The following is a 22,688-nucleotide window of genomic DNA, read 5'->3' on the forward strand; positions in this document are numbered from 1 at the left end:
TAGTAGTAATTTTACAATATATGTTTAATATTAGTAGTAGTAGTAATAGTAGTTGTAGTAGTAGTAATTTTACAATATCTATTAAATATTATCATTATTAGTAGTTGTTGTAGTAGTAGTAGTAGTAGTAATTTTACAATATGTTAAATATTATTATTATTAGTCGTTGTAGTAGTAGTAGTAATTTTACAGTGTTAAATATTATTATTAGTAGTAATAGTAGTTGTAGTAGTAGTAATTTTACAATATCTATTAAATAGTAGTAGTAGTAGTTGTAGTAATTTTGCAATGTGTTAATTATTATTATTATTATTAGTAGTAGTAATTTTACAATGTTTTAAATATTAGTAGTTGTAGTAGTAACAATTTTACAATATGTATTTTATTTTTTTTACTATATATTATTATTAGTAGTAGTAGTTGTAATTTTATATATTATTATTATTATTATTATTATTGATTTTACAATATGTATTAAATAGTAGTAGTAGTAATTTTAAACAAACAGCCTTTATCACATTGTGATGATTTATTATTTGTTATTGAAGGTGACTGTATTATTCAGCTGTGTTTGTGTATTGACACTACTAGTAGTTGTATGTTTATGGTTAGATAGAGAGAGAATACCAACACACAAACTACCACAATATGATGAATTGCAGGGCCTCGAACGTCATCATGTCCTACATTAATGAAATTAAACATGATGTTTAAATAAAATCAAGCTTCCTGAACATTTCAGGTTTTAATCAGGACGTTTGTTTTCTTGGTTCTGTGCTTCATCCAGACCACAGACAATCCTCAACATGAATCCAAGCCATAACAGCAACAACACAGCTCGCTGAAACGCCGGAAGTTTAGAGACCGCGGGAAAATGTCGTCACTTCCTGTTTTGTGAAGCGGTTCTGGTTAGCGCGGTTGTTTCTGAAGCGGTGCGACTCTGAAATGGTAAGAAGCGAATTTTATCAAACTGCACTTATTGCTTTTTTTTTCTTTTTTGTAATCGTTACGATTTTCTGGTTTGGAAATTTACCGCGAATTGTGTTGAAAATGTGAATAAAGAAGTGTTTTTAAACGCTTTTGTTGACACCGCTAGCTAGTGTTGTCAGGTTGGAGCCCAAACGGCTCAGTGCTCCCTACCGAGGTGCCCTACTACAGAGTGCTAATGAACAGCTGATGCGGCCTGTGTAGTAGTGCACTATGAGATAAAACAGCGCTTTTCAGGATACAGCCTGTGTAAAGCTAATCAAGGTGAATGTTAGCGAATTGGTTGTGGGGTTTTGGGCACTCTCTCTCACTCACTCTCTCTCCCTCTTTATTTATTTATTTATTTATTTATTTAACACACTTGTACTTTTTTTAAAAAAATGTTAGTTCACTATATGCACAATGCCTTTCTGCCTGTATCTGTTTTTTTTCTAAACATTGACCATCTTTTAGTAAACTCCAGTCCTCCTCCTCCTCCTTGTTGATGAATCTCCATATGAAATGCTCCAAGTCTACATTCTCACTAACAGCATGTTCCTTTCAGACATGTCCGGTGTGTGAGAACTCTCAGAGATGGAGACGAGTGCCATAGATGAGCTTTATGGTGATCTCGGTGTGGGCCAGTGTGGTAAGATTGCACACAATCCATGATTTTTTTTGTTCATCCACATCCATGACGATGCTTTCCATTTTGATCATATCAACAAGACAATAGAAGCGTAGGCCTGCTGGATGAATCCGGCACATATTAAATTGGTGTGCAGATCATTCGGAATCAATATCGGAGCTGTAATCATCATCATCATCATAGTGATGGATAGCTTGACGGAAGAAGTGAGGCAAGAGTCACCATGGAACATGATGTTTGCGGATGATCATGTGATATGTGCTGAAAGGAGGTTGAGTTGGGTTTGGAGAGATGGAGGTATGCATTGGAACGAAGGTGAGCAGTAGCAAAACAGAATACATGTGCATCAGTGTGAATGGGGATGCAAGGAGTAGACGTAAATAAAGTTGGTGAATTCTAGTACCTGGGGTCAACTGTGCAGGAAATCGGGGGCTGCGATAGTGAGGTGAGGAAGAGAGTGCAGGCAGGGTGGAGAAGGATTTCAGGAGTCATTTGTGATCGGAAAGTCCCAGCAAAGGTGAAAGGTAAGACGTATAAGACAGTAGTGAGACCGGCTGTGATGTACGGATTGGAGACCGTACCCTTAACGAAGGGACAGGAGGCAAAGTTGAGGATGTTAAGGTTTGCGATGGGAGGTTGGACAGGATAAGGAACGAGCGCATCAGAGGGACAGCACAGCGCATGTAGAGAGCTTGGGAATGAAGCTAAGAGAGATGAGACTGAGATGGTACGGGCACATCCTGAGAAGAGATGCAGAGCATGTTGGAAGGAGAATGTTGAGGATGGAGCTGCCAGGCAAACGAAAACGAGGAAGGCCAAAGAGGAGATACATGGATGTGGTGAGAGAGGACATGAAAGTGGCAGGTGTGGTAGAGCAGGATGCGGAAGATAGGGAGCAATGGAGACAAAAGATCCGCTGTGGCGACACCTAATCGGGAGCAGCCAAAAGAAGAATAATCATCATCATGAGCTGATCTGATCCGATCCGGACATCCTCACAGTTGCAGAGATCGATGTACCATTTGACCAATTTTTCAAGATTCTAAATAGTCGATCTCTTGTAAGTGGCGGTGGTGGTGTTTATAAAAAGGGATCACAATACCTATAATACGATATCATATATCGCCCAGCCCTGGTGCTTAGTAAACATACACTACATAAGTAATAATGCAGACACGCAGCCATTTATCAGCACTAAACCTATAAATAAATTAAGGTTTGGTTTCTTTTTGACTGTTTTAAAAAATTCCAAAGTGAAAGCACGGAACAAATATTAAGGGCTGTTTTACAATCGGGGTACAAAGTTTGTGTCGCAGGGGTCCAAAATTCTAATTGATTCTTGTACCAGTTTTTAAGTGAAGGACAAGTTAAAGAACAGATTTCAGGTAATTTTTTGACGTGTGTATGGTAGTTTTGTGTAATCTGCTATAAGATAAAGAAGATTAAGTGTAGCTTTAAGCAGGGCTGGGAGAAACAAATGAAGTGATTCTCGGAGAGGACTTTTTTTTTTTTTGATAATTCAGAATCCACTACTTCCATAGTGCTTTTTAAATATAAGGCTGTAAGCTTTGTGTTAGTTGTCTCTAATATTTATGTCCCAATATCTTGACCACATTTTAGGATGAAAATAATCATTTTAGATATGTTATTTTATATTGAAAAATTAGCTGTCTCGGAGAGGACTTTTTTTTGACACAATTACATACTAATTTGATCAAAATAGTCTGAAAACTTACTGGCATTCAACATTAAAACTTAACTACGTTTCCAATGATATGGAACCAAATATTTGTTTTATGGTATAAAGAATGATTTAAGTGCATCCCTTTTGGAGCTACCTGTGGTCAAAAAAGCACTTTTTCTAAGACTACGTTCAGACTGCACCCTGAAACGACCCGTATCCGATTTTTTTGCCCATATGCGACCTGTATCCGATTTGTTATTGACAATCTGAACGACACAGATCTGATTTTTTCACATGCGACCCAGGCCGCTTGGATATGTGGCCCTAATTCCGATGCATATCCGTTATTTTCACATGCGACTGCAGTCTGACCGGACAGGTCGCATTCATGCGACCTACACGTCATCAACAAGAGACAAATGTCACTATTCTGCGTTGGCTAATCCCGCCTCTTTGGTGGAAAACAACAACATTTGTACAGTTTTCAGAATTTCAATAGACTTTTATAGAATTGATCAAGCTAATGGTGGATTTGGTAGGGACCTGGATGTTGATCTGTTAGCCTGATTAAATAAAACAGTTTCTATAACTGATTTATAACTTAAACCATCCTGTATTACAAGATTGTTCTGGAAATTTCCAGTAATTTGACACCTTCGGTCTCATTAGTCTGCTGCCCACATTAATCAGATTATTGTGTGAGTTCCGCCGCCGCCACAAAAACCACATCGCCAGGTCTCGCCTCATCTCCATAGCAAACTGCACTGGTGTTTCTGCACCTTGAGCCAGCGCTGAGAGAAGTTGCAGAATTCAGCTGGCTATAAACAATCTAAATAAATATTTATAAAAATGTAGAAAAAGTTTATTAATATGACGAAATAAATATGTGCAAATTATTAAGCCTGAATTAAGAGTTTGGTAATACAGCGGCCGTATCCCAAATGACTGCCTACTGAAGCTCGAGTGCACTATAGACCCTTTTCAGTCACGTGACCTTCGTAAACGCGACCACCATTTTGGACATGTAGCGGACTTCGGCTCGAATTGGTTTGAATGCGAGGAAGGCGACAAACAGAGAACATACAAGAAAAAGGAGCGAGATGCAGAAAACACCTTCACTATCCAGCGACGTAGGGCATTTACAGGGCGAGCAGAGGGAGAAATAACAACAGTAACGACACATTAGCAACGCCGTACAGAAATAACGGTTTATGGCACAGACCCTTTCGGTTCTCGCTCATCTAGCTGCTACAATGACTGCTTAGACCGCAACAATAATACCTAACACACATTTAAGTATCCGTCGTAAAGATGTGAAACTCGTCGAGTGACGAGTGTGTTCATTGATAAGCTAACACAATCTAAAAGTAGACATACCATCACACTGCCCTGGCGCTGTGTACAGTTTCCCTTCTATGGTTTGTGCACTCACTATTTGCCATTACTTTCTCCAACTGTTGTTACAGATTACAGGGAACGGCCTGGATTTAAGAGACAAATACATGTTCCTCTTATTTTGAACACTTATTTGTAGGCAGTGCTTAATTTGTAAAGTGGGAGGTCCCGGAGCGCAGAGGATGAGCAGCTCCGGTGCGGAAAAAAAGAGGGGGGGAGGGGGGCGCTGCGCTGCGCTTCTGGGCATGTTTTGTAATAACACTGCAAATTAAGTTCATCTGCAGATATTTTGTGGATGTCGTTTCATGAGAGAAATCACCAACAAGACAGATATCAAAATCAGACATTAACACTAAATAAACTTGCATTTTTTAATTTAATTTTTTTTTTTTTTTTTGTTACATAGTCAAGAGAGGTGTCGGATCACCGGACCCAGTGTAAATAGCTGCTGGAGCCAACGCCCGAGGTTCCGGAGCGCGCTCCGGCTTGCTCCCCCTCAAATTAAGCGCTGTTTGTAGGACACTGCCTCTGATCTGTCCTACAGTCTACCAACAGCAAAGGAACACAACGCTAGCTAATGTCGTTAGCTAATAGCTACTACAGAAGAACAAAGAGGTTACAGTGGGTTATTTTAGCCTATTTGGTTACACACTCGCCACCACAGAATGTTAACAGCAATGTAATGCCTTTTCTGGCTAATTTTATTCGTCTTACCTCCAACAAAGTGGTCACTACACAAGCGCTGGTATGCCGAGGGCTGCCAATCTGTTTATGGCCGCTATCCATCTTCTCCGTCGGTCGGCATCTACCGGGATCCGATAAAATGATAACCCTTGCCTTGTTTGTTGATGGTTACTACATCCAGGTGCACAACAATATAGTGGCATGATGGAAGTCTTGCTGAAAGTAAACACTTTCTTTGCTGCCGTTCCTCAATGCTGGCTGTGGTAAACTACTGGTAGTACACGTCCAAAATGGCGGCCGCGTTTGTCGTGACGTCACGTGAAAAGGGTCTATATAGAGTTTAAAAATCCATTACTTCCTAGTAACATATAGTGCACTTGTATAGAAATTAGAGAGACATTTAGGAGTCAACCCTCGTTACCAGGCTACACGTTTTCATTTCAGTTCAGAAACAAAAACACACACGAGACCTCACACTTTAACACTAACCAGATAATTAAACAAACAAACAAAAAATCATTAAACATGAAGAGTGCGCTTTTTTTTTTTTGTTTACGTATTACGTAGATGTGCTTATTACGTGTCAATTCGCGCATGCGGGACACTTTGGGGTCGTTTTCCGTTCATATTGGAGATCGCATACAAGTCTCATATAATTGGTAATGTGAACGGCCTAACAAAAAAATCGGATTTCACAACAAATCGGATTTCAGGTTACAGTCTGAACTAGGGCTGTGCGATGTCCCCTTAATTGGCATCGACGATGTTTACAGTGCAAACATCGTGATGGACGATCATATCGTGGGCGGGGGGGGATTTTAATACCACATTATTAAATATATTATTATTATTATTATTATTATTATTATTATTAAAAGTATTAGATACTCATCCGAGGCTTTGGCACGTAAAGAAAAAAAAAGCGCTAGGTGATGTGGAATATTTGGCCTTGATAACGGATATGTGGTCCAGCTGCAACATGATGCCCTATATGTCAGCTACCGTACATTATGTGGACCGAGAGTGGGCAATGCAGTCCAAATGCCTGCAGACGAGTTTCATGCCAGAGACACATTCAGCGGACCATTTAGAAGACGCATTGCGCGAGACACTTGCCGAATGGAAAATAGAGGAGAAAAAGATCGCCTGCATAACAACGGGGCGAATATTGTCGCAGCCATCAGGCAATTGAAATGCCGTGGTTAAGTTGTTTTGGGCACAAATTGAACCTGGCCATAACCAACTCGCTTGCGCAACAGAGGGCCAGTACAGACCGAGTGTTTGGAGTTTGCCGAGCAGTCAACACTGCGTTTGCGCACAGCTGGCTTCGGAGAAATGAGCTGCGCAAAGCGCAGGTGGAAATGAACCTTCCCGAGCACTCACTGATCACGGCAAGATATTAATCTGCTCTAACAATGAAAGACTAGTATTCAAACTATGAGAAGAAACTACACTTAAGCTATTACTCATTGTTTATTTACACCATATCAATTGAAGATGCGTTTCGGCCTTTAGTGCGCACTTGAACGCGCTAATTTTTCCAATTTATTAGTCTTTGAATTACTGCAGCCGCTTTTAAAATCATGATTTAATATTGTTTTTTTTTTTACTGTCTTTACATTTGTCAGAATCACCTTCATTCTTCCATTTGGTTTGACATTATGGCTTAGAGTGGACCATTTTGTGTCTGAAAGTAGGCCTATTTACCAGATTAAAGTTATTTGACTTCTGCCGAAGTCTGCGCTTCACCGCCGTTTGATAAGGTGAAATATTTCCCGACTGAAGTCGTTAATAGTGGCTATTTGTTTGAACAACATGACAAATTTTATATTAAAAGTATAGTGCAGGCTAAAAAATGAAGTCAAAATGTATTATTAGTAGCATACTGTATTTGTGTAACCACATGTTATGTTCACTAGCACGTCCCTGCACCATAGCCTACGGGAACAAGCGGTAATAGGATATTACTTTATAATGATTTATATAATTATATATGTTATATTTACCGTATTTTCCGGACTATACGTCGCTCCGGAGTTTAAGTCGCATCAGCCAAAAAATGCATTATGAAGACGAAAAAAACATATATACGTCGCACCGGACTACAAGTCGCACTTTTTTGAAGGGTTATTCTATCCATAGAATCTGTGATTGTATCTGATAAGCGGCGCGTGGTTACTGCGCGACTGCATTGTTTGTTTAATAACCGAACAGCTGAGCAGTGATAACGCGCCCTTTGCCCTGTAAGTAGCCTAGTCTGATTATTTTAAATATCTACTACTATCTTTAATACTATCACTATCGTTATTACTAATAGCCTATATTATTATTATTATAACTAATATTAGTAGCCTATTACTGATGCATTAATCAGTTTGCTTTTAGAATATTTTTACCGGTAGGGCTTATTATCGCCCCATGGCTCTTTCATCTGTGTTATTAAAGCTGTAGTCATCATCGAGGAGTGTCATTCTTCATTTTTGTCGAATTTTATTTCATCAAATCAGAGGTCAAGTAGGCTATAGGTATATCATCTCCAAAGACAGGTACGGTAGTAAAAACAACCGTCTAGTGAAAAAAAAACAACAACAATCGCTTTTAAATCCCCTACTTAAATCCTTAAAATGAGTCATTTAACTCATGTCTTGTGTGATCTGATCTCCAATGGTGAAATAAACCGGTTGTGATGAGTACAGTCTGTTATTTTAGAAGATAAATGTAATATATAATTTAATATATAGACTAATAAAAATTAATATTTTATAATATAATATCACGACATATTACTGTCTGTACCTGTTTGTCACTAAAGCGTTTTCTAAGATCATAATGTCTGATATTATTATTATTATTATTATTATTATTATTTTACACACACAATAAGCGCATGTGCGTAAAGTTATAGTAAACCATCCCCCGCCTTTTTTTTTTTTTTTGAGTCGCCGGACCCACCCACCTCCTGCGTTCTGGGACCTCCCACTTCACAAATTAAGCACTGCCTAAAATCACTACATAACTTATTTAAATAACTATAGGCCTATCATTAATAATAAAACACCGGTCAATCAAGTTTATCAAGCTGATGATTTCACTCCAAATCAGCAAATCCATTGAATTCCTCATCCTCGGTGTCGCTTCTGAACAACTCTGCCAACTCCAGCGGCAGACGAAGCGCCGTTTCCTCTTCTTCTGCGTGGCTGTCGTCAGACTCAGCATCAGCTCCAGTTATTCCGCGGTGAAAAAAAAAAAACATATACCGTAAAATACCAAATAATAGCCCAGGCGATTATTTGTCTCAATCACGTGAGAGACCCGGCGCGTATTAGAGACTAGGCGGCTATTTGGAACAGGCGATTAATTCCTTCTTCACAAACACCTTCCCCAAAATCTACCTCAAAACGGGGAAAAAATCATTCTCAGATAGGCCTACCTTTAACCAGTATAACTTAGTTTGTTTAGAGTTAGATTACAGATAGCACGGTGCCGACTTCGGGGAATTTTGAAGACGCAGAATGCATCTTCGCATGGCACAGTCGGGGTGGATAAAGGATAAATCGCACACCTTTTCCTGTTAATGACTAAAGCGCATGCTTTACAAAATAATCAAGAAACCACACCATTGTCTGTGCGCAGCACTGTGATTTAATTACTCTGCAAAGTTATGGTCACTTGCTATCACCCTCACCCATGCAGCCTCCACCCTTTGCGCTTCGCGATGTCTGTCAATCTGAAATTGCACGGAGGGCGCGACGTTGAAGCAACATAATTAGGGTGCGAAGTGTCAAACCAAAGGTTTTTTCTTATGCTGAAAAATAAGTGACCTGCAGTGGCTACATACTGTCATCTTGCATTCTCACGTTTCTCTCCAAGACGTCTCCCTATTTGGCCGATATGAGCCTATTCCCCGAGTGAGTTGGTACGGTGGCTCGACCCCGTAGAAAACTTAAAGTTCGGATGAAAGTTAGTTGAATAGGTTACTGATTTGTAGGCCTACACGTTGCCTGCCTGACGCGTGCTTCTGCCCAACTTGCACGACAGATTACTTGTTGAAAAGGCCCCTTGGATTAGATTGGCCGCGAGCAGACTGAAATGCATGTTAGAACGCTCTCACCTTTTTTGTAAAGCGTCTTCCAGATCCGAATGGGTAAGGGCAAGTGAAATGGTATAAGGTCTTTAATAAAACTCAGTGTGTGCTTTGACGCATGCATTCGGCAATTTAGGTCGTTTAACAGAAGCAGCAGTCCAACCTTGGAAACCCGCAGTCCTCAATGTCACCACACACGCTGGTTTTCGTTGGGTGTACCCAAAGGGGTATTCCTCATTCGATGACGTAATGATATCCCACACACCCATGTCAAACGTAATTGGCTAAGACATCTGTCAAAAGTTACGGAGTTGCATTCCTCAAGAAATATTACGGTAGACCAAGATTATAACATTGAAATGGCATGTTTATTGAAATGGCTTTTTTTTTTTTTAGACCCCGGCGAGTATTCGGAACCGGCCTTTATTTGTCACAACACACGTGTACACCCGGCCATTAAAGGGAACTCGGCGGTTAATTGGAACTCGGCTATTATTTGGTATTTTACGGTATACGTCGCACCAGAGTATAAGTCGCATGGCCAGCCGAACCATGAAAAAAAGTGCGACTTATAGTCCGAAAAATACGGTATATATTAAACAAAACTAACTAACTAAACTAACAAAAAACTAACTTTTTAGGTTAAATAGGCCCAGATGATACCGTATATGCATGTTTATGACAGGAGGGGGGCATGGTATCACGATGGTGGCTCTCCATCGTGATGGATGACCACCATCGTCGATGGACGATGGCATCGTCTATCGGCACAGCCCTAGTCTGAACGTAGTGTAAATGACACGAGTAATTTTGCTAAATATGACACATTGCCATACATTCACCAAAAATAACGTTATCACCAAATTTTTTTTGCATGGCAAATAGAGCTATCACAGGGCAACAATAAACAACCAAGTTTTAGTCAAGCCTTTTGATATTGAAGATAATAAGTGTTAAATGTGATTTTTAGCTTGCATACCCTGATTGTAAAACAACCCTTAAATAATATGGAGGCTGTATTTGAATGGCAAAGTCACTCAGTCATGTACTAAATACTATATATAATTTTTTTTTTCAGTTCACTTGCCATCAGACGATTATGTATCATCATGACCGAGCGAATGACAGTCGGACGTTTTAATCCGGCGCCGATCCAAATCCCGATAATCAGCATCTGATCTGTGTGTCAATATTCATCCATAAATACGACATCCGAGTCAGGCGCAGAATAAAAATGAAGAAGAATAAAAAAAATATATATATTTTCTAACCTCTTGTGATGTCATGTGTTTAGATTCTGTCGTGAATTGTGATGAAGACTCTGTGGATATATACTCAGGACTTGAGGACAGCCCCAAGAAAAAGAAAGACAATGGTGAGCGCACAATTTATTTATTTTTTTTCCCCCTTCCAGTAATAGTAGGTGTGTGAAAGTAAGTTGTGGTGTTTTGTTAATTTTAATAACTCTGACACACAACCGAGACTTTTGTTTATGCTTTCTTTGAGTTTCTGGAGTGTTCTAGTACGTCATCTCTGTTTGTTTCTCCTCAGGCAAAGACAGCACTTTTCTTTCACCGGATAGAGTGAAAGAATCGTTGGATTTGTACGAGGAACTCATTACCGAAGAGCAAGAGGAGAAAGACGCAACCTATAAAGAGGTTTTAATCCTTTTTCTTTCGGTTAATGCAGGGTTCTCCACGAGGGGTTTTAGAGGTGCGGGCCACCCCCCTTTCTGTGATTCCCGCCCCCGTTTAATTTCTGCCGCCCCTTTACAAAAGGAAGCATACCTGCCAACCTGTACGCATCTTGCGTAGCCGTTACGAATTTTTACCTCATTGTACGACTGTACGTTTTCACATTAAAAAGTACGCATATCGTCCGAACTCGCATTTCAGTCAAGTTCTCGCTGAAGTTGATACCGCTGATCTGTGAGAAAACTCAAAGCCAGAATGGAACGCTTTGCCCAATCCCCCCGCCCCTTTTCCAGAGCGTGTGGCTCCGCCCTCTTCAGCCCCTCCCCTTCCTCCTTCGCATCTCTGACTTGAGTGCAGCGGTGCAGCCAGGCGGCTAGAGCGAGTCGGGGATTGAAACGTCGGTTAGAGACGTCGTTTTTATATTTGTAACAGAAACGGTTGTGTTTCACGTGTACTCAAGAGCTTCCTAGCCGTGGGGGCGTCGTGGCTCAGGTGGATAAGGCAGCTGGGCCATAGAAGGTTCACGCTGCACACTACACGCTACACGCGTGTAAAGAAAAGTGGACAAACATAGCATGACTTGCTCTGGGCCATAGAACGGCGTTCACGTTGCACGCTGCACACTTCACGCGTGAAGCGAGAAATGAACATGCACACGTTTTTCTAGGCGTGAAGATGGAAATTCCAGTCAATGCATGCGGTCACCGCCGCGCCAGCCAATCAGAACGGGTCTAGGGAGATAACTCTATGCTTTCAGGGGAAAACTTCAGAAAAAATATAATTGAATGGTATAATTGAAAAATAGTTCTTCATCGGGATTGTCAAGCAGATTATAGAATGTTCGGTGAAATTCACCACGGGTTTCTCTCAGAAGGAAGTGTTCTTGGCTCCAAATTCTGTTCCTTTTTCTCTTCCTCTGTCTCAGTAAAAGCAGAATGAGGCAATCGTCGTCATCCGAAGAGTCCATATTGTTGGCTACTCGGTCAAAGTAGAACAGACGCAACACGTGAACATCCAAGCATGAAGTTTAATGGCCCAGGGTCCGGTTCTTCACGTGAACGTGTAGCGTGCAGCGTGAACCTTCTATGGCCCAACTGCCTAAGGCGCCATACCATAAATCCGGGGACCCGGGTTCGATTCCGGCCCGAGGTCATTCCCCGATCCCTCCCCGTCTCTCTCTCCTGCTCATTTCCTGTCTCTACACTGTCCTATCCAATAAAGGTGAAAAAAGCCAAAAAAAAAATCTTAAAAAAAAAAAAAAAAAGAGCTTCCTAGCCGTTATTTTGTGCATTTACAACACCAATAGTACAGGCTAGGTCTTCATTTAACTTCGAAGCCGTCACTCGAGGTTGCATATTCGATGCGGTAACCAACGAAACCTGATTACAATTCCTCTCGCGCTCTCATTGAATCACTATGATAAGTACCACTTTATTGATGTGCTCAACAAAACGTAGCGTGTTGTATATCTTAAGGGCAGTCGGTAACTTCTGTCAGTGGTAGCCTAGAATGTTTGCAGATGATGTGAAGTCGAAAATTGGTCATCCCTCTTATGAAAAACCCTGCGTGGTACTGCAGTATCAAATGCTTTTTTCTACAGTATTACTGCAGAAAATGCAATATTTCGAATGCAAATGCAATAGTTTGCACATGAAAAAGGCATACTACCAAATACTGCAGTGTACTGTATAATGCAATATACTTCCAACATGTTAAAAAATGCAAAAGTCTAAACCTATTGCATGGGAAATTTGTGCATACCATGTTTTGTGTTGAAAGTGCCTTTTTTACATACTGTATTAATTTAATGTGTTATTTATTTTGAAAGAGTGGCTCTGGTTTCATTTCATTTCATTTGCACATGTATTTAATGTTTGTTGTGCTTTTCAAAACGGAAGGAAGTTCCCAAGAGCCATCAATAACAGTTTCCCAAAGTCTATCAATAGGAATGTTTTACAAAACTGGACTATGTTCCCAAGGTCACTCAATAAAACTGGATTGAAAGTGTGTTTTTGGTCTGCTGGTTGTGGTCTGTGGGGGCGCATGCGCGCCGGGTTGGGGTGAGGTTGACGCGGGGGGGTACTCATGAAATTGTAAAATTGTACTCATAAAATTTTTTCAAGGTTGGCAGGTATGAGGAAAAGACGTCCCTTTGTTTTCTTTGTGACAGATAGCCTTTCTCTGTTGGAGTACCGACAACGCGACAACACCCGAGTGTGAAACTCATTTACCAGCAATTAGTTTAGTCAGTCTGACGATTATAGTCTAAGAAAAGCGTTTCACACTTCGGCGTTTTTGACACATTGTTCTTGCGCCGGGAGATAACACGCCTTTATAATAACATGTGAATTGACACCAAGTTCGAGATAACTGATTGTTATTGTCGGCAGAGAAATAAAGGATAAAAACAAAAAGTTCAAAGTTGGTGCGGCAAGCGTGATATTGCCTATAAAACCGTGAGGATATAACCTGGCTGTCAGTGTTACTGTAGCTCTTGAAGTGCGTACACTCTGTCGAAATGTCTCTCGAGCGATTCGGTTTTACGCGTAAGCGTTCCACTGTCGACATCGAAAACATCGATCCAAATTGATTTTGTATCGGTTCAATTGATTCCTCTATTCTAAATGATTACTATTTGAGAGTATTTTATGCAAATGAAATATGTAAATTTATGCAAATTTGTTTCAAGGTCATCCGATTGACCCCCACTCCCCTATATTTTCAATCCGTGGAGAACCCTGGTTAATGTCAATCTGATTCTTCTTCATACTACTAATGGGTCTGATTTCGTTGCAGTTGAAATGTAAATATGTTGCGGCGCAAAACCAAGTGCAGGATTTGTCTGCAAAGTTGCAGCAGATGCAAACGAAGGTATGTAAATCTACTTACAGACCTTTACATGGTTTTTCCATTGTATTACAGAATAAGTGAGGTAAGGAAGAAAACACTGGGGGAGGGGTTGCTGTTCGAGGAAATTAATCAGTGATGGATGATGATGGCGGTGGTGTGATGAAGCAGAGTTACTTTATCACTCCAAAGCTGAATATTTTCCAATAACGATAAGTAATTTGTCATCAACTACAAAAGCATGCAGCTTTTTTTTTATCCATTTCTAGTTGCATTTAATGCTGTGTTAGCACCCGCAGCATACTAGATATAAACACACGTTCCCTCACCATCCTTTCTTTTCCTCTGTCGTGCTGTTACAGAAAAATTAAAAAACACCTTCTGACCAATTAGATTAGAGAATTCTGCAGCACTTTCATATCATGCCAATTATTGCATTAATAGTGTAATCATAATGATGAAACAAATTAGTGGAAGGATCAACAGATGTGATTTTTTTTTTTTGGTTTGTTAAAGAACTCAAGTTTACACAAAGAGAACACTCTGCTGAAGAAAAACATATGTTCACTTATCAAAACCGCTAAAATGGAGATTGTTCGGAAGGATGAGGAGATAAGCAGATTAAGCAAAAGGTAAACGTTGTGATCCTTTTCTCGCACGCATAAATACACGCATGCTTTTTATCCAGAAGTGACGACTTCTTTCTTTACCAGATGTTCCTGCAGATTAATTCGAGGTAGTTTCCATCCATCTGTGAAAGATCTAGGCCAAGATGCCTGCAACAGGAGCTTGACAAGTTTGAACAGCTCTGCTGGTCCTGTAAGGGAGTCTCAGGATCTTAAAGGATTAGCAGGGGTGTCACAGGGTAGACCGTTAAATCAGTCTGGTGATTCATCCTCTGTAGATGCCACACAATCATCGTTTGCGGTGCTCCAAAGATGCACCAAGAGCAGCCTTGAGAATGCTTTAACTCAGCCAAACAAGGACTGTCACGGTTTTAATTTGCTGCTCAACGCCAATGCCCAGGGTAACAGAACATCTTGTAGAAGGGAAAGGGAAAGCACGAACTCTGAGAATAGCACCAGACAGAACTTTTGCAATGAAACAGACCGCAGGAAAGGAGAGAAGCAATCTGGGAAAGAGAGTACCTCAAAAGAGAAGGACATATCAGAAAGATCTCAAACCGCAATGGATAGAAAGCAAAGGGAATCTGTCAAAAGCAGTTGTGGATCAGGCAATGGCCGTCAACAGCATGACGATCCTGTAACAGCCAGGAGATCTGGCCGCTCAAAGAGTCCTTCCTGTTATCCACAGCATGCCTCGTCATCTCCACCCGATTCCTCCCGATCGCACGTGGACACCCAGAGCAGGAAAGACGAATTCCGGAATAAGCAAGGACAGGAAAGACAAAGCAGACATACAGAAGTGTCTGGCAGTAGAAGTGAGAAGAGCAGTTCGGACAAGTTGCACCAAAAGACAGAGAACAGAGGAACAAGGGAGCATCACAGAAAAGAGGAGAGGAGGCAAGACGGTATGAGTAGCTCGGAAAGGAGACGCACCAGAAGTGACGGAATCAAGGAGTATGAGCATAGGAGGACTCAAAGTGAAGAAAGATATAGACCAGATGAAAAGCATAACAGTCGAGGAGAAAGAAGAAGCTCCAGGTCTGAAACTAGCAAAGAACACGAGCGATGGAGTGCCAGAGATTCAGGTACCACGAGGGGGGTGGGGAATAAAGTTGACAAAATACCTGTCAACGATGGAAAGGAACGAAGCCGCACTGACGTACGTGAAAATAGACGGCATGCGTCGCCTGGTAAACCTCATCATGGTGCTCAAAATCTCAGAAAAGATCAAGATGACAAAAGGAGAACGTCTGGCAGAACTGAAGAATCATCCCGGAGCAAAGCATCAAGCAGTCATGATAATTCGAGAGGTGACCCCGCTATAAGTTCTGAAAGACATGGTGTCAAAGAGAGGGATGATAAAGAAAAACGAATTGGTACTCCAGACCAAGGATCAAAGGACGCTCTGGATAATGCAAGGATACCCAAAATAAGTGAGGATGGGAACGTTCAAGCAGACAGCCTCGCGAATGCAAGAAGAAAATCTCCTCCAGTAACGGTAACCAACAGCTGTGATAGTTCTGCCATGCATGAAGAGAGTAGTCCAAAAAGAAAATTGACCTTTATGGAAATTCTGAACCTGACTGTCTCGCCAAATAAAAGGCAAAACAACTCGGAACAAGCAAAAGAACCAATTCTGCCACCTCCCGAGGACACCCTTGTAAGCATCTCGCCTGAGGACAAAAGTTCGTTGGATGTTGGAGAAGAGTTCTGTGTCATTGATGATGCTTTGGATGACTCCATGGCACCCCTTACCGCTACAACCACACATCCCTGTGATGATGAACCACCGGCTAGCCTGGAAGGAAAGGGAAAGGAACTTGAATTACCCAAAAGTCTTGATGGTGACCTGAGTGAAACTCGGCCAATGGATGGTACAGATTCAGAGATGCAGGAATGCGAATCTGTTACAAAAGGAGATGATTCAGATGTACGTCCTACGAGTATTTCTCAGAAAAGTGTGGCAGATAAGACTGCTGTTCCTGAAGTTTCTTTACTCCCTGAAAGCGCTAAACCAGTTGACAGTTCCTCTGTTCCTTTAACTGATGTTGGCTGCAGAGAACAGGATTCTCAGGCTTCTGTGAAGAACGCCAAGGACGAGAGAAGGATCGGTACTAAGAATTCTAAAGAAGAGGGCCAAACGCATGACAAACCAGAAGCATCGGTTCAAAATGAAACATCTCAGCAGGAAGTCGTCACCTCTGTCAAGGCAACTACTACAGCCAAGGCTTGTTCAAATACGGACCCCTTTGTGTCTCTGGAAGTTGTTTCGAGCACTGTCAATGTGGAAAATAATCACCAAAGAAAAGAAACAGCAGCTGTTTCAGACACAGAAATGACACAAGGCCTTGAGAATCCGGATCCTTGTCCAGGTCCACGAGTAGGGCCGAGCACTGAGGCGATTAACATCAACACCACAGCCCAAGAGGAGGAAATACCGCTTGAACAAGCGAGCTCCTCTGAGCCTGACTCCACAGAGAACGGGATGGACATCTCCAGGCCTTCCCGGTCTGTCTTGGTGCCTCATGATGAAGATTCCATGATGCTGACCCTGAGCAACATTAAAGTAATTCCAGAACCCATCAGTCCTCTTACGAGTCCAGTACGGCAGATAAAGAAATCCCAGCAGCAGCGCTTGGGAAAGGAGCAACATGTCAAAAGTCTCAGCAAAGGTCAGTGTACTATGGGTCTTCTCTCTTTAAGTCCAAAAGTGTTCTTTGGTTTGTTTTAATGGGGGATTTGTTGTATGCAGAACTTACCACAAATTGTTTCTCTTTTTGAGAGAATTTAAAGTTGGCTAAGAAAAAAAAAAGTCCGAGTATATATTAATAATAAAGCTTTGCAACGTTACTTAAATGTAGTCCTACGTTTTTAAAGTGATATTTTTTTTCAATTTCAGTTGCAGGTCAGATGTTTTATATACACAAAATGTATTTATTTTTGTTTAAGATTTCTCTACCTCAGCAACCGTGGCAGATAAGGATGCAGTCAAGATGGACATGAACAAAGAAAACAAGAGACCCCATTCCTTAGTCAAGCCTACTGTGCAAAAAGACCAGCAAGAAGCTCTTTCCTCTACCGCTACTGAAGAAAGCTTGGAAGAAGGGGAAATTATCAGTGAGAGTGATGGGGAGGGTACTCTGGTCATTCAGAGTCCTCCAAATGAAAAAAGATCAAGTTTAAGAAATCAGCCTAGTCCCAGATCACCAAGGTTACACAAACAATCTCAAACGCGACCTGCTGTTACTCCCAGCTGCCCAGAACAAGAGAAAAACACGACATCTAAAGACAGTCCTTCTTCAAATAAGAGGCGTTTCAAAACAGTTACTGTTCCACCCAAGGCGAAAGTTTCAACCACTGCTGAATTTATGAACATGTTGTTATTTATACGGTCAGAGCTGAGACGAAAGTACATGAAACTTCATAAAAATGTCACCAAGCCAGCTTTTTGCTGTATCGTTGAAATGTCTCAGGCCTCTTTCACAGAATTCATTGACAGCATTAACTTTGACAAATTTTGCAGTCAAGGAAATGAAATCAAACCTCGGCTCAATAAGATCATTGCTTCTATCATGAGCAAGGTCTCTAACAATGGCATTGTGAACCGGATCTTTGAGCAACGAGCCGAAGACCTCAAGCAGAAGTTGTGGAACTTTGTCGATGGCCAGTTTGATTTCCTGTTTAAGGAACTAAAAGCAGCACTGAAAGGTGCTCCAGATCTTTCCAAGAATAAACCATCTTTAGAAAGTAAGCAGTCAAATCCCAGGGCAAAAGAGGATTTGAATGTGGACGTGTGCAAGCTACAATCAAAAGAACCTTTGAGTACAACCGAAAACAGACCACATAAAAAATCTAAGGGTGAAGTAGAAAGCAAGGGCCAAAATGTCCAGGAGAAGATCACTTGTTCAGATAGTTTGCCATGTAGAACTAGAGGCCTTGGCAGTAGTGGTAAAAACATAAAGGCAACCATGGAGGAAGGGGACAAGCTACCAGAGGTACCCAAACCTCACCAGTCTGATCAGCTACAAGCGGTTTCGTCCTCTGAGAAATCTGTCCAAGAAAGTGTCCCTGCACACGAGAACAAAACCCCCAACTATACCTGCCGTCCTTCTCACAGTGGCTCGATACAAGAGAAGGCAGACTTTGAAATTCTGACCGAGCAGCAAACATCAAGTTTGACCTTTAATTTGGTAACTGATTCCCAAATGGGAGATATATTCAGATGTCTCTTGCAAGGGTCCGATTTGCTAGAGACTGGTGATAATCAAAACTGGCCACTCAACACTCCACGGAAAGAAGGTCAAGCTGGAGAGAATCTCATTGGGGTCATGACACCCAGCAAGATGATCACGCCATCGAAGCTCATCACGACATGGACGCCCGTTTCACCTTACAAGTTTCAAATGTCATTAAACCCAGCAGTCCTTGACGAAAACTGCATGATGGAAGTCCCGTCTAATGCTCTTTCTAACCAGTCTACCCCTGCTGTAGCCACAGCGAGTTCCCAACAGCCTTTCTCTATTTTGGCTGAAGATTTGGCCGTATCGCTTACCATTCCTTCACCCTTAAAGTCAGATAGTCACTTGAGCTTTTTGCACCCATCTAGCAGACAGCCATTGTCCACACCAAGCAACGTCATCAGCGCCCACTATAGCGAGGATGCGCTTCTTGACGGAGAAGATGCCACTGAGCAAGATATACACTTGTCTCTTGAAACGGACAACTCCAGCAGTCCGTCAAATACCAGTGGAAATTGGGAGGCTACAAATCCAGCAGTGTTCCAGATCAAACCAAACATGCCTATGCAGGCAGAGGTGATGGAGAGGTCCAATGATCACTTTATAGTCCGGATCAGACATACATCTCCTGAGGTACAAGAGGAACCCAAACAGGAGGAGCACAAAGAAACGCTGCCAGCTGCAGAGGTCTTGTCTTCACATACGTTGGATCGGAGTCCATCCTTGGCAAGTCGGTGTCAGGCCACCTCAAATGAAGGAAGTGAAGTTGGAACATCGAGCAAGAGCATCTCAAATGGTGTCCTTTCAGGAGGCAGTACAGTCAGCTTGCCCAAAACCATTAAGAACCTGATCAACCACATTAATGGTGGTGCTGATGCCACTGGAGTCACTGCTGCCACGGAATCTGAGCATGAGGTGAAGAATGCACATTCCAGGGTGTCCAGGAAGCGTAAGAAGCATCGTTCAGGGTCAAAAGCCAAACGTTCTCGAAGAGACACATCAGAAGGCAAACAAGAAAAGCAAAGGCACAAAAAGAGGTCAAAATCATCTAAGGATAACAAAGAGAAGACTCCTTCAAAGAAGATCAAGGTACCATCTCCTCAATTATCTCCCAGCAGTCTCTCTGCCAAGAACGTCATCAGGAAAAAAGGAGAAGTGGTGGTGACCTGGACCAGGTGAGTTTAGATAAGACTTTGACTGCTGTAGCTCATGTTGCGTTCACACTTAATCATTGTGAGGAACCAAGCAAGCAGTAAATTGTGTATTTCTTTTCTCAAGGGAGGAAGACCGAGATATTCTTGTTGCACTGAAAACGAAAGGCGCTTCTTCCCAAACATTTGTTGCTCTGTCATCCAAGTTAAGAAAGTCGCCAACACAGGTATTTTTGGTCTTTTATTAAAGAACTATATCTGAGATAGAGTTGAGATCTCTAACCAAGGCTTAACCTAATCTAACATTGGTTCCTTTCCCATGATAGATTGAAGAACGGTTCAGCCAGCTCATGAAACTCTTTAAGAAGAAAGAGAAAATGGAGAGCTGAGGCTTCAGGATAATGGCTAACCCTTTTTTTTATCTTGGTACCACATGCGGGCAAAGAAACCAGCAAAACATTCTCGTCACTGGATTTTGACAAACTGGAGGGTTTTTTTCTCAGTGTTATTTTAAAAAAAGGAAGCACTGCGAAATAATCTAGGTCATGATGTTAAATTCTATGCATCAGCCGCCAAAATCAAATCGGTGACCGTTGATGGCATTTAGGTCATCACAACAATTTGCATCCATACGTTTCACTTGGTGCCATTTTCTTTAACAGAAGGTGGAAATCGGCTGTCCGAGAGGCACAACAACGAACAAGGTTATTAACAGCATGATGTCTGAACTGAACCTGAGGTGATTTATTGGTTTTCCATTAAAGACACTGGTGTCATTTTGGCGTAGTACCATCTACCTCAAATAAATTTGGAATAAGCAGTAAAAGGTATGTGGTGGAAAGACCTGTCAGACCATCTACCTGTTCTCCAATATAAAGTTTAGTGGCAGCGTACAGTGTTAATTTTTTTGAGTCTCGCCACTCTGCATGACCATGCAGAACTTGGTTCCTTTTGTTCATATATAGTTATGTTAAAATATCTTGGTGATCCAAATACACAGTAATTCAAATCAAAGCGGAGCAGAGAGTTATCTCAAAGTCTCCAAATAAACATCCATCTATTATCCGTAACTGTTTATGCTATGCAGGGTCGCGGGCAAGCTGGAGTCTATCCCAGCTGACTGTGGGTGAGAGGTGGGGTACACCCTGGACAAGTCACCAGATCATTGCAGGGCTGACACAGTGATCAATTTAGAGCAACCAATTAGCCTAACCTGCATGTCTTTGGACTGTGGGGGGGGGAACCCATGCAGACACGAGAAGAACATGCAAGCTCCACACAGAAAGGCCCCTGTCGGCCACTGGGTTCGAACCCAGAACCTTCTTGCTGTGAGGCGATAGTGCTAACCACTACACCACCGGGCTCCCCAAAATAAACATGCATTCAGTTATTCAAGAGAATTCACTAGATTCTTTAATCGTTGAACAGATTGGTTTTTGTCTAGGTTTCATTGTCCTGAACTCCAGGATTTTCTTCTCTCAGATTATCTCAACGCCTTGTATACATGAGAAATGTGAGAGTTGTTGGAAAGCTTTTATTTCTTAAGTTTCTACCATTTAATTTTGCCCTGGATGCAGAAATTGCAAGACAGCCTTCTCTCAAAATTCTTGTTTGAATAAATATACTGTAAATATTGTAAAATGTAGGACACTTTTTTTTTTTTTTTTTACTTTTTAAAATAAAGTTAATTTATTTCAAGTCTGTGTAATCACGTGTATGTGACTTCATTATTGAGAATTTCCAAAGCTTTTCTTCATCCTACTGCAGTCAGCTACTTTGAATTATAGTGTGTTCAATGTTTGCAGTTTGTATGTAAAAATTTAAAGCTTTTCAAATGAAATCTGAAATATTTTAAACCATTGGCTGGTGGCCTGGGAATATATTTTGGGTGTCGCAGAATATGGCTTGGACAAGAGAAGTTTAAAAGGTTGCCTGAAATATCTGGTTCCGTCAGCATCTCTCGTTTAATTGTACTGGTCTGACTAAACAGAGTTAAGAAAAGTTTGTCCACCCTATTACAAACTTATCGGTCCACGGTTGGTTTTGGTGGGAAAAGCAACACAGGTTGGAAGATTCGATGTTCATCTGAGACAATGAGGAAAGGCTTCCACAACTGGAGCAACTCAAACCGAGTTTACTCTAGGGCATCGCCCTTAAAAGTCCTGCTTCAAAATATGACTCGAATAGTGTTTAGTCAGATATTTATATACTTCATGTAACAGTGTTATAAAAGGGAAGATTATCACAATGCATGACTACAGGGGTGGGTATTGAGACTAGCAAGTGCCCCTCCCCTTTTGTTCTCAGTGACCGAGTTGTGCCAGCTATTACCCTGAGGGTGCTGTCCAGCCACCCACAGATCAATAGAAACCTTGTATTAGTTCACTGGGTGCAGTAGGTCTGGGATTCATTTGCTGAAGCTATGCCCACAGAGAGGAGCTCACCTGCTTTACTGAAGAAGGGACGAAATCGCAGAGTTAGTGTTGTCTCCGGCATAACAGCAAATCGGTGCTGAGAGTCATCTTTAAAACAATCCAAATTGTGTAAGTCTTCCTATCTTGTTCACTCTTAGAAGGGTTCCTCAAACATTCTTTTGGGTCTTAATAGTTCTAGGAGCATTTTCCAGGAAGGAAACCCCTTGGTTTTTGGGTACGACCGGTACATAGAGCT

The 22,688-nt window shown here is 41.4% G+C and overlaps 1 protein-coding gene across 2 annotated transcripts; it reads left to right on the forward strand.

Moving 5' to 3' along the window:
- Positions 1–783: 783 nt before the first annotated feature.
- casp8ap2 (caspase 8 associated protein 2) lies at positions 784–21,689 on the forward strand. 2 transcript variants are annotated; one of them, XM_060913950.1, is made up of 10 exons: positions 784–948; positions 1,532–1,615; positions 10,757–10,837; positions 11,014–11,120; positions 13,953–14,027; positions 14,520–14,635; positions 14,717–17,301; positions 17,579–20,042; positions 20,146–20,245; positions 20,345–21,689. In XM_060913950.1, exons 2-10 carry the CDS (start codon positions 1,561–1,563, stop codon positions 20,405–20,407), a joined length of 5,646 nt encoding a protein of 1,881 aa, XP_060769933.1. In that variant the 5' UTR covers positions 784–948; positions 1,532–1,560; the 3' UTR covers positions 20,408–21,689. The 2 variants fall into 2 exon arrangements, with proteins under 2 accessions (XP_060769933.1, XP_060769934.1); XM_060913951.1 differs by lacking the exon at positions 784–948 and adding an exon at positions 1,016–1,251.
- The last annotated feature ends 999 nt before the right edge of the window (positions 21,690–22,688 follow it).

The sequence above is a fragment of the Neoarius graeffei genome, chromosome 2 (assembly GCF_027579695.1).
Source record: "Neoarius graeffei isolate fNeoGra1 chromosome 2, fNeoGra1.pri, whole genome shotgun sequence".
NCBI lineage: Eukaryota > Metazoa > Chordata > Actinopteri > Siluriformes > Ariidae > Neoarius > Neoarius graeffei.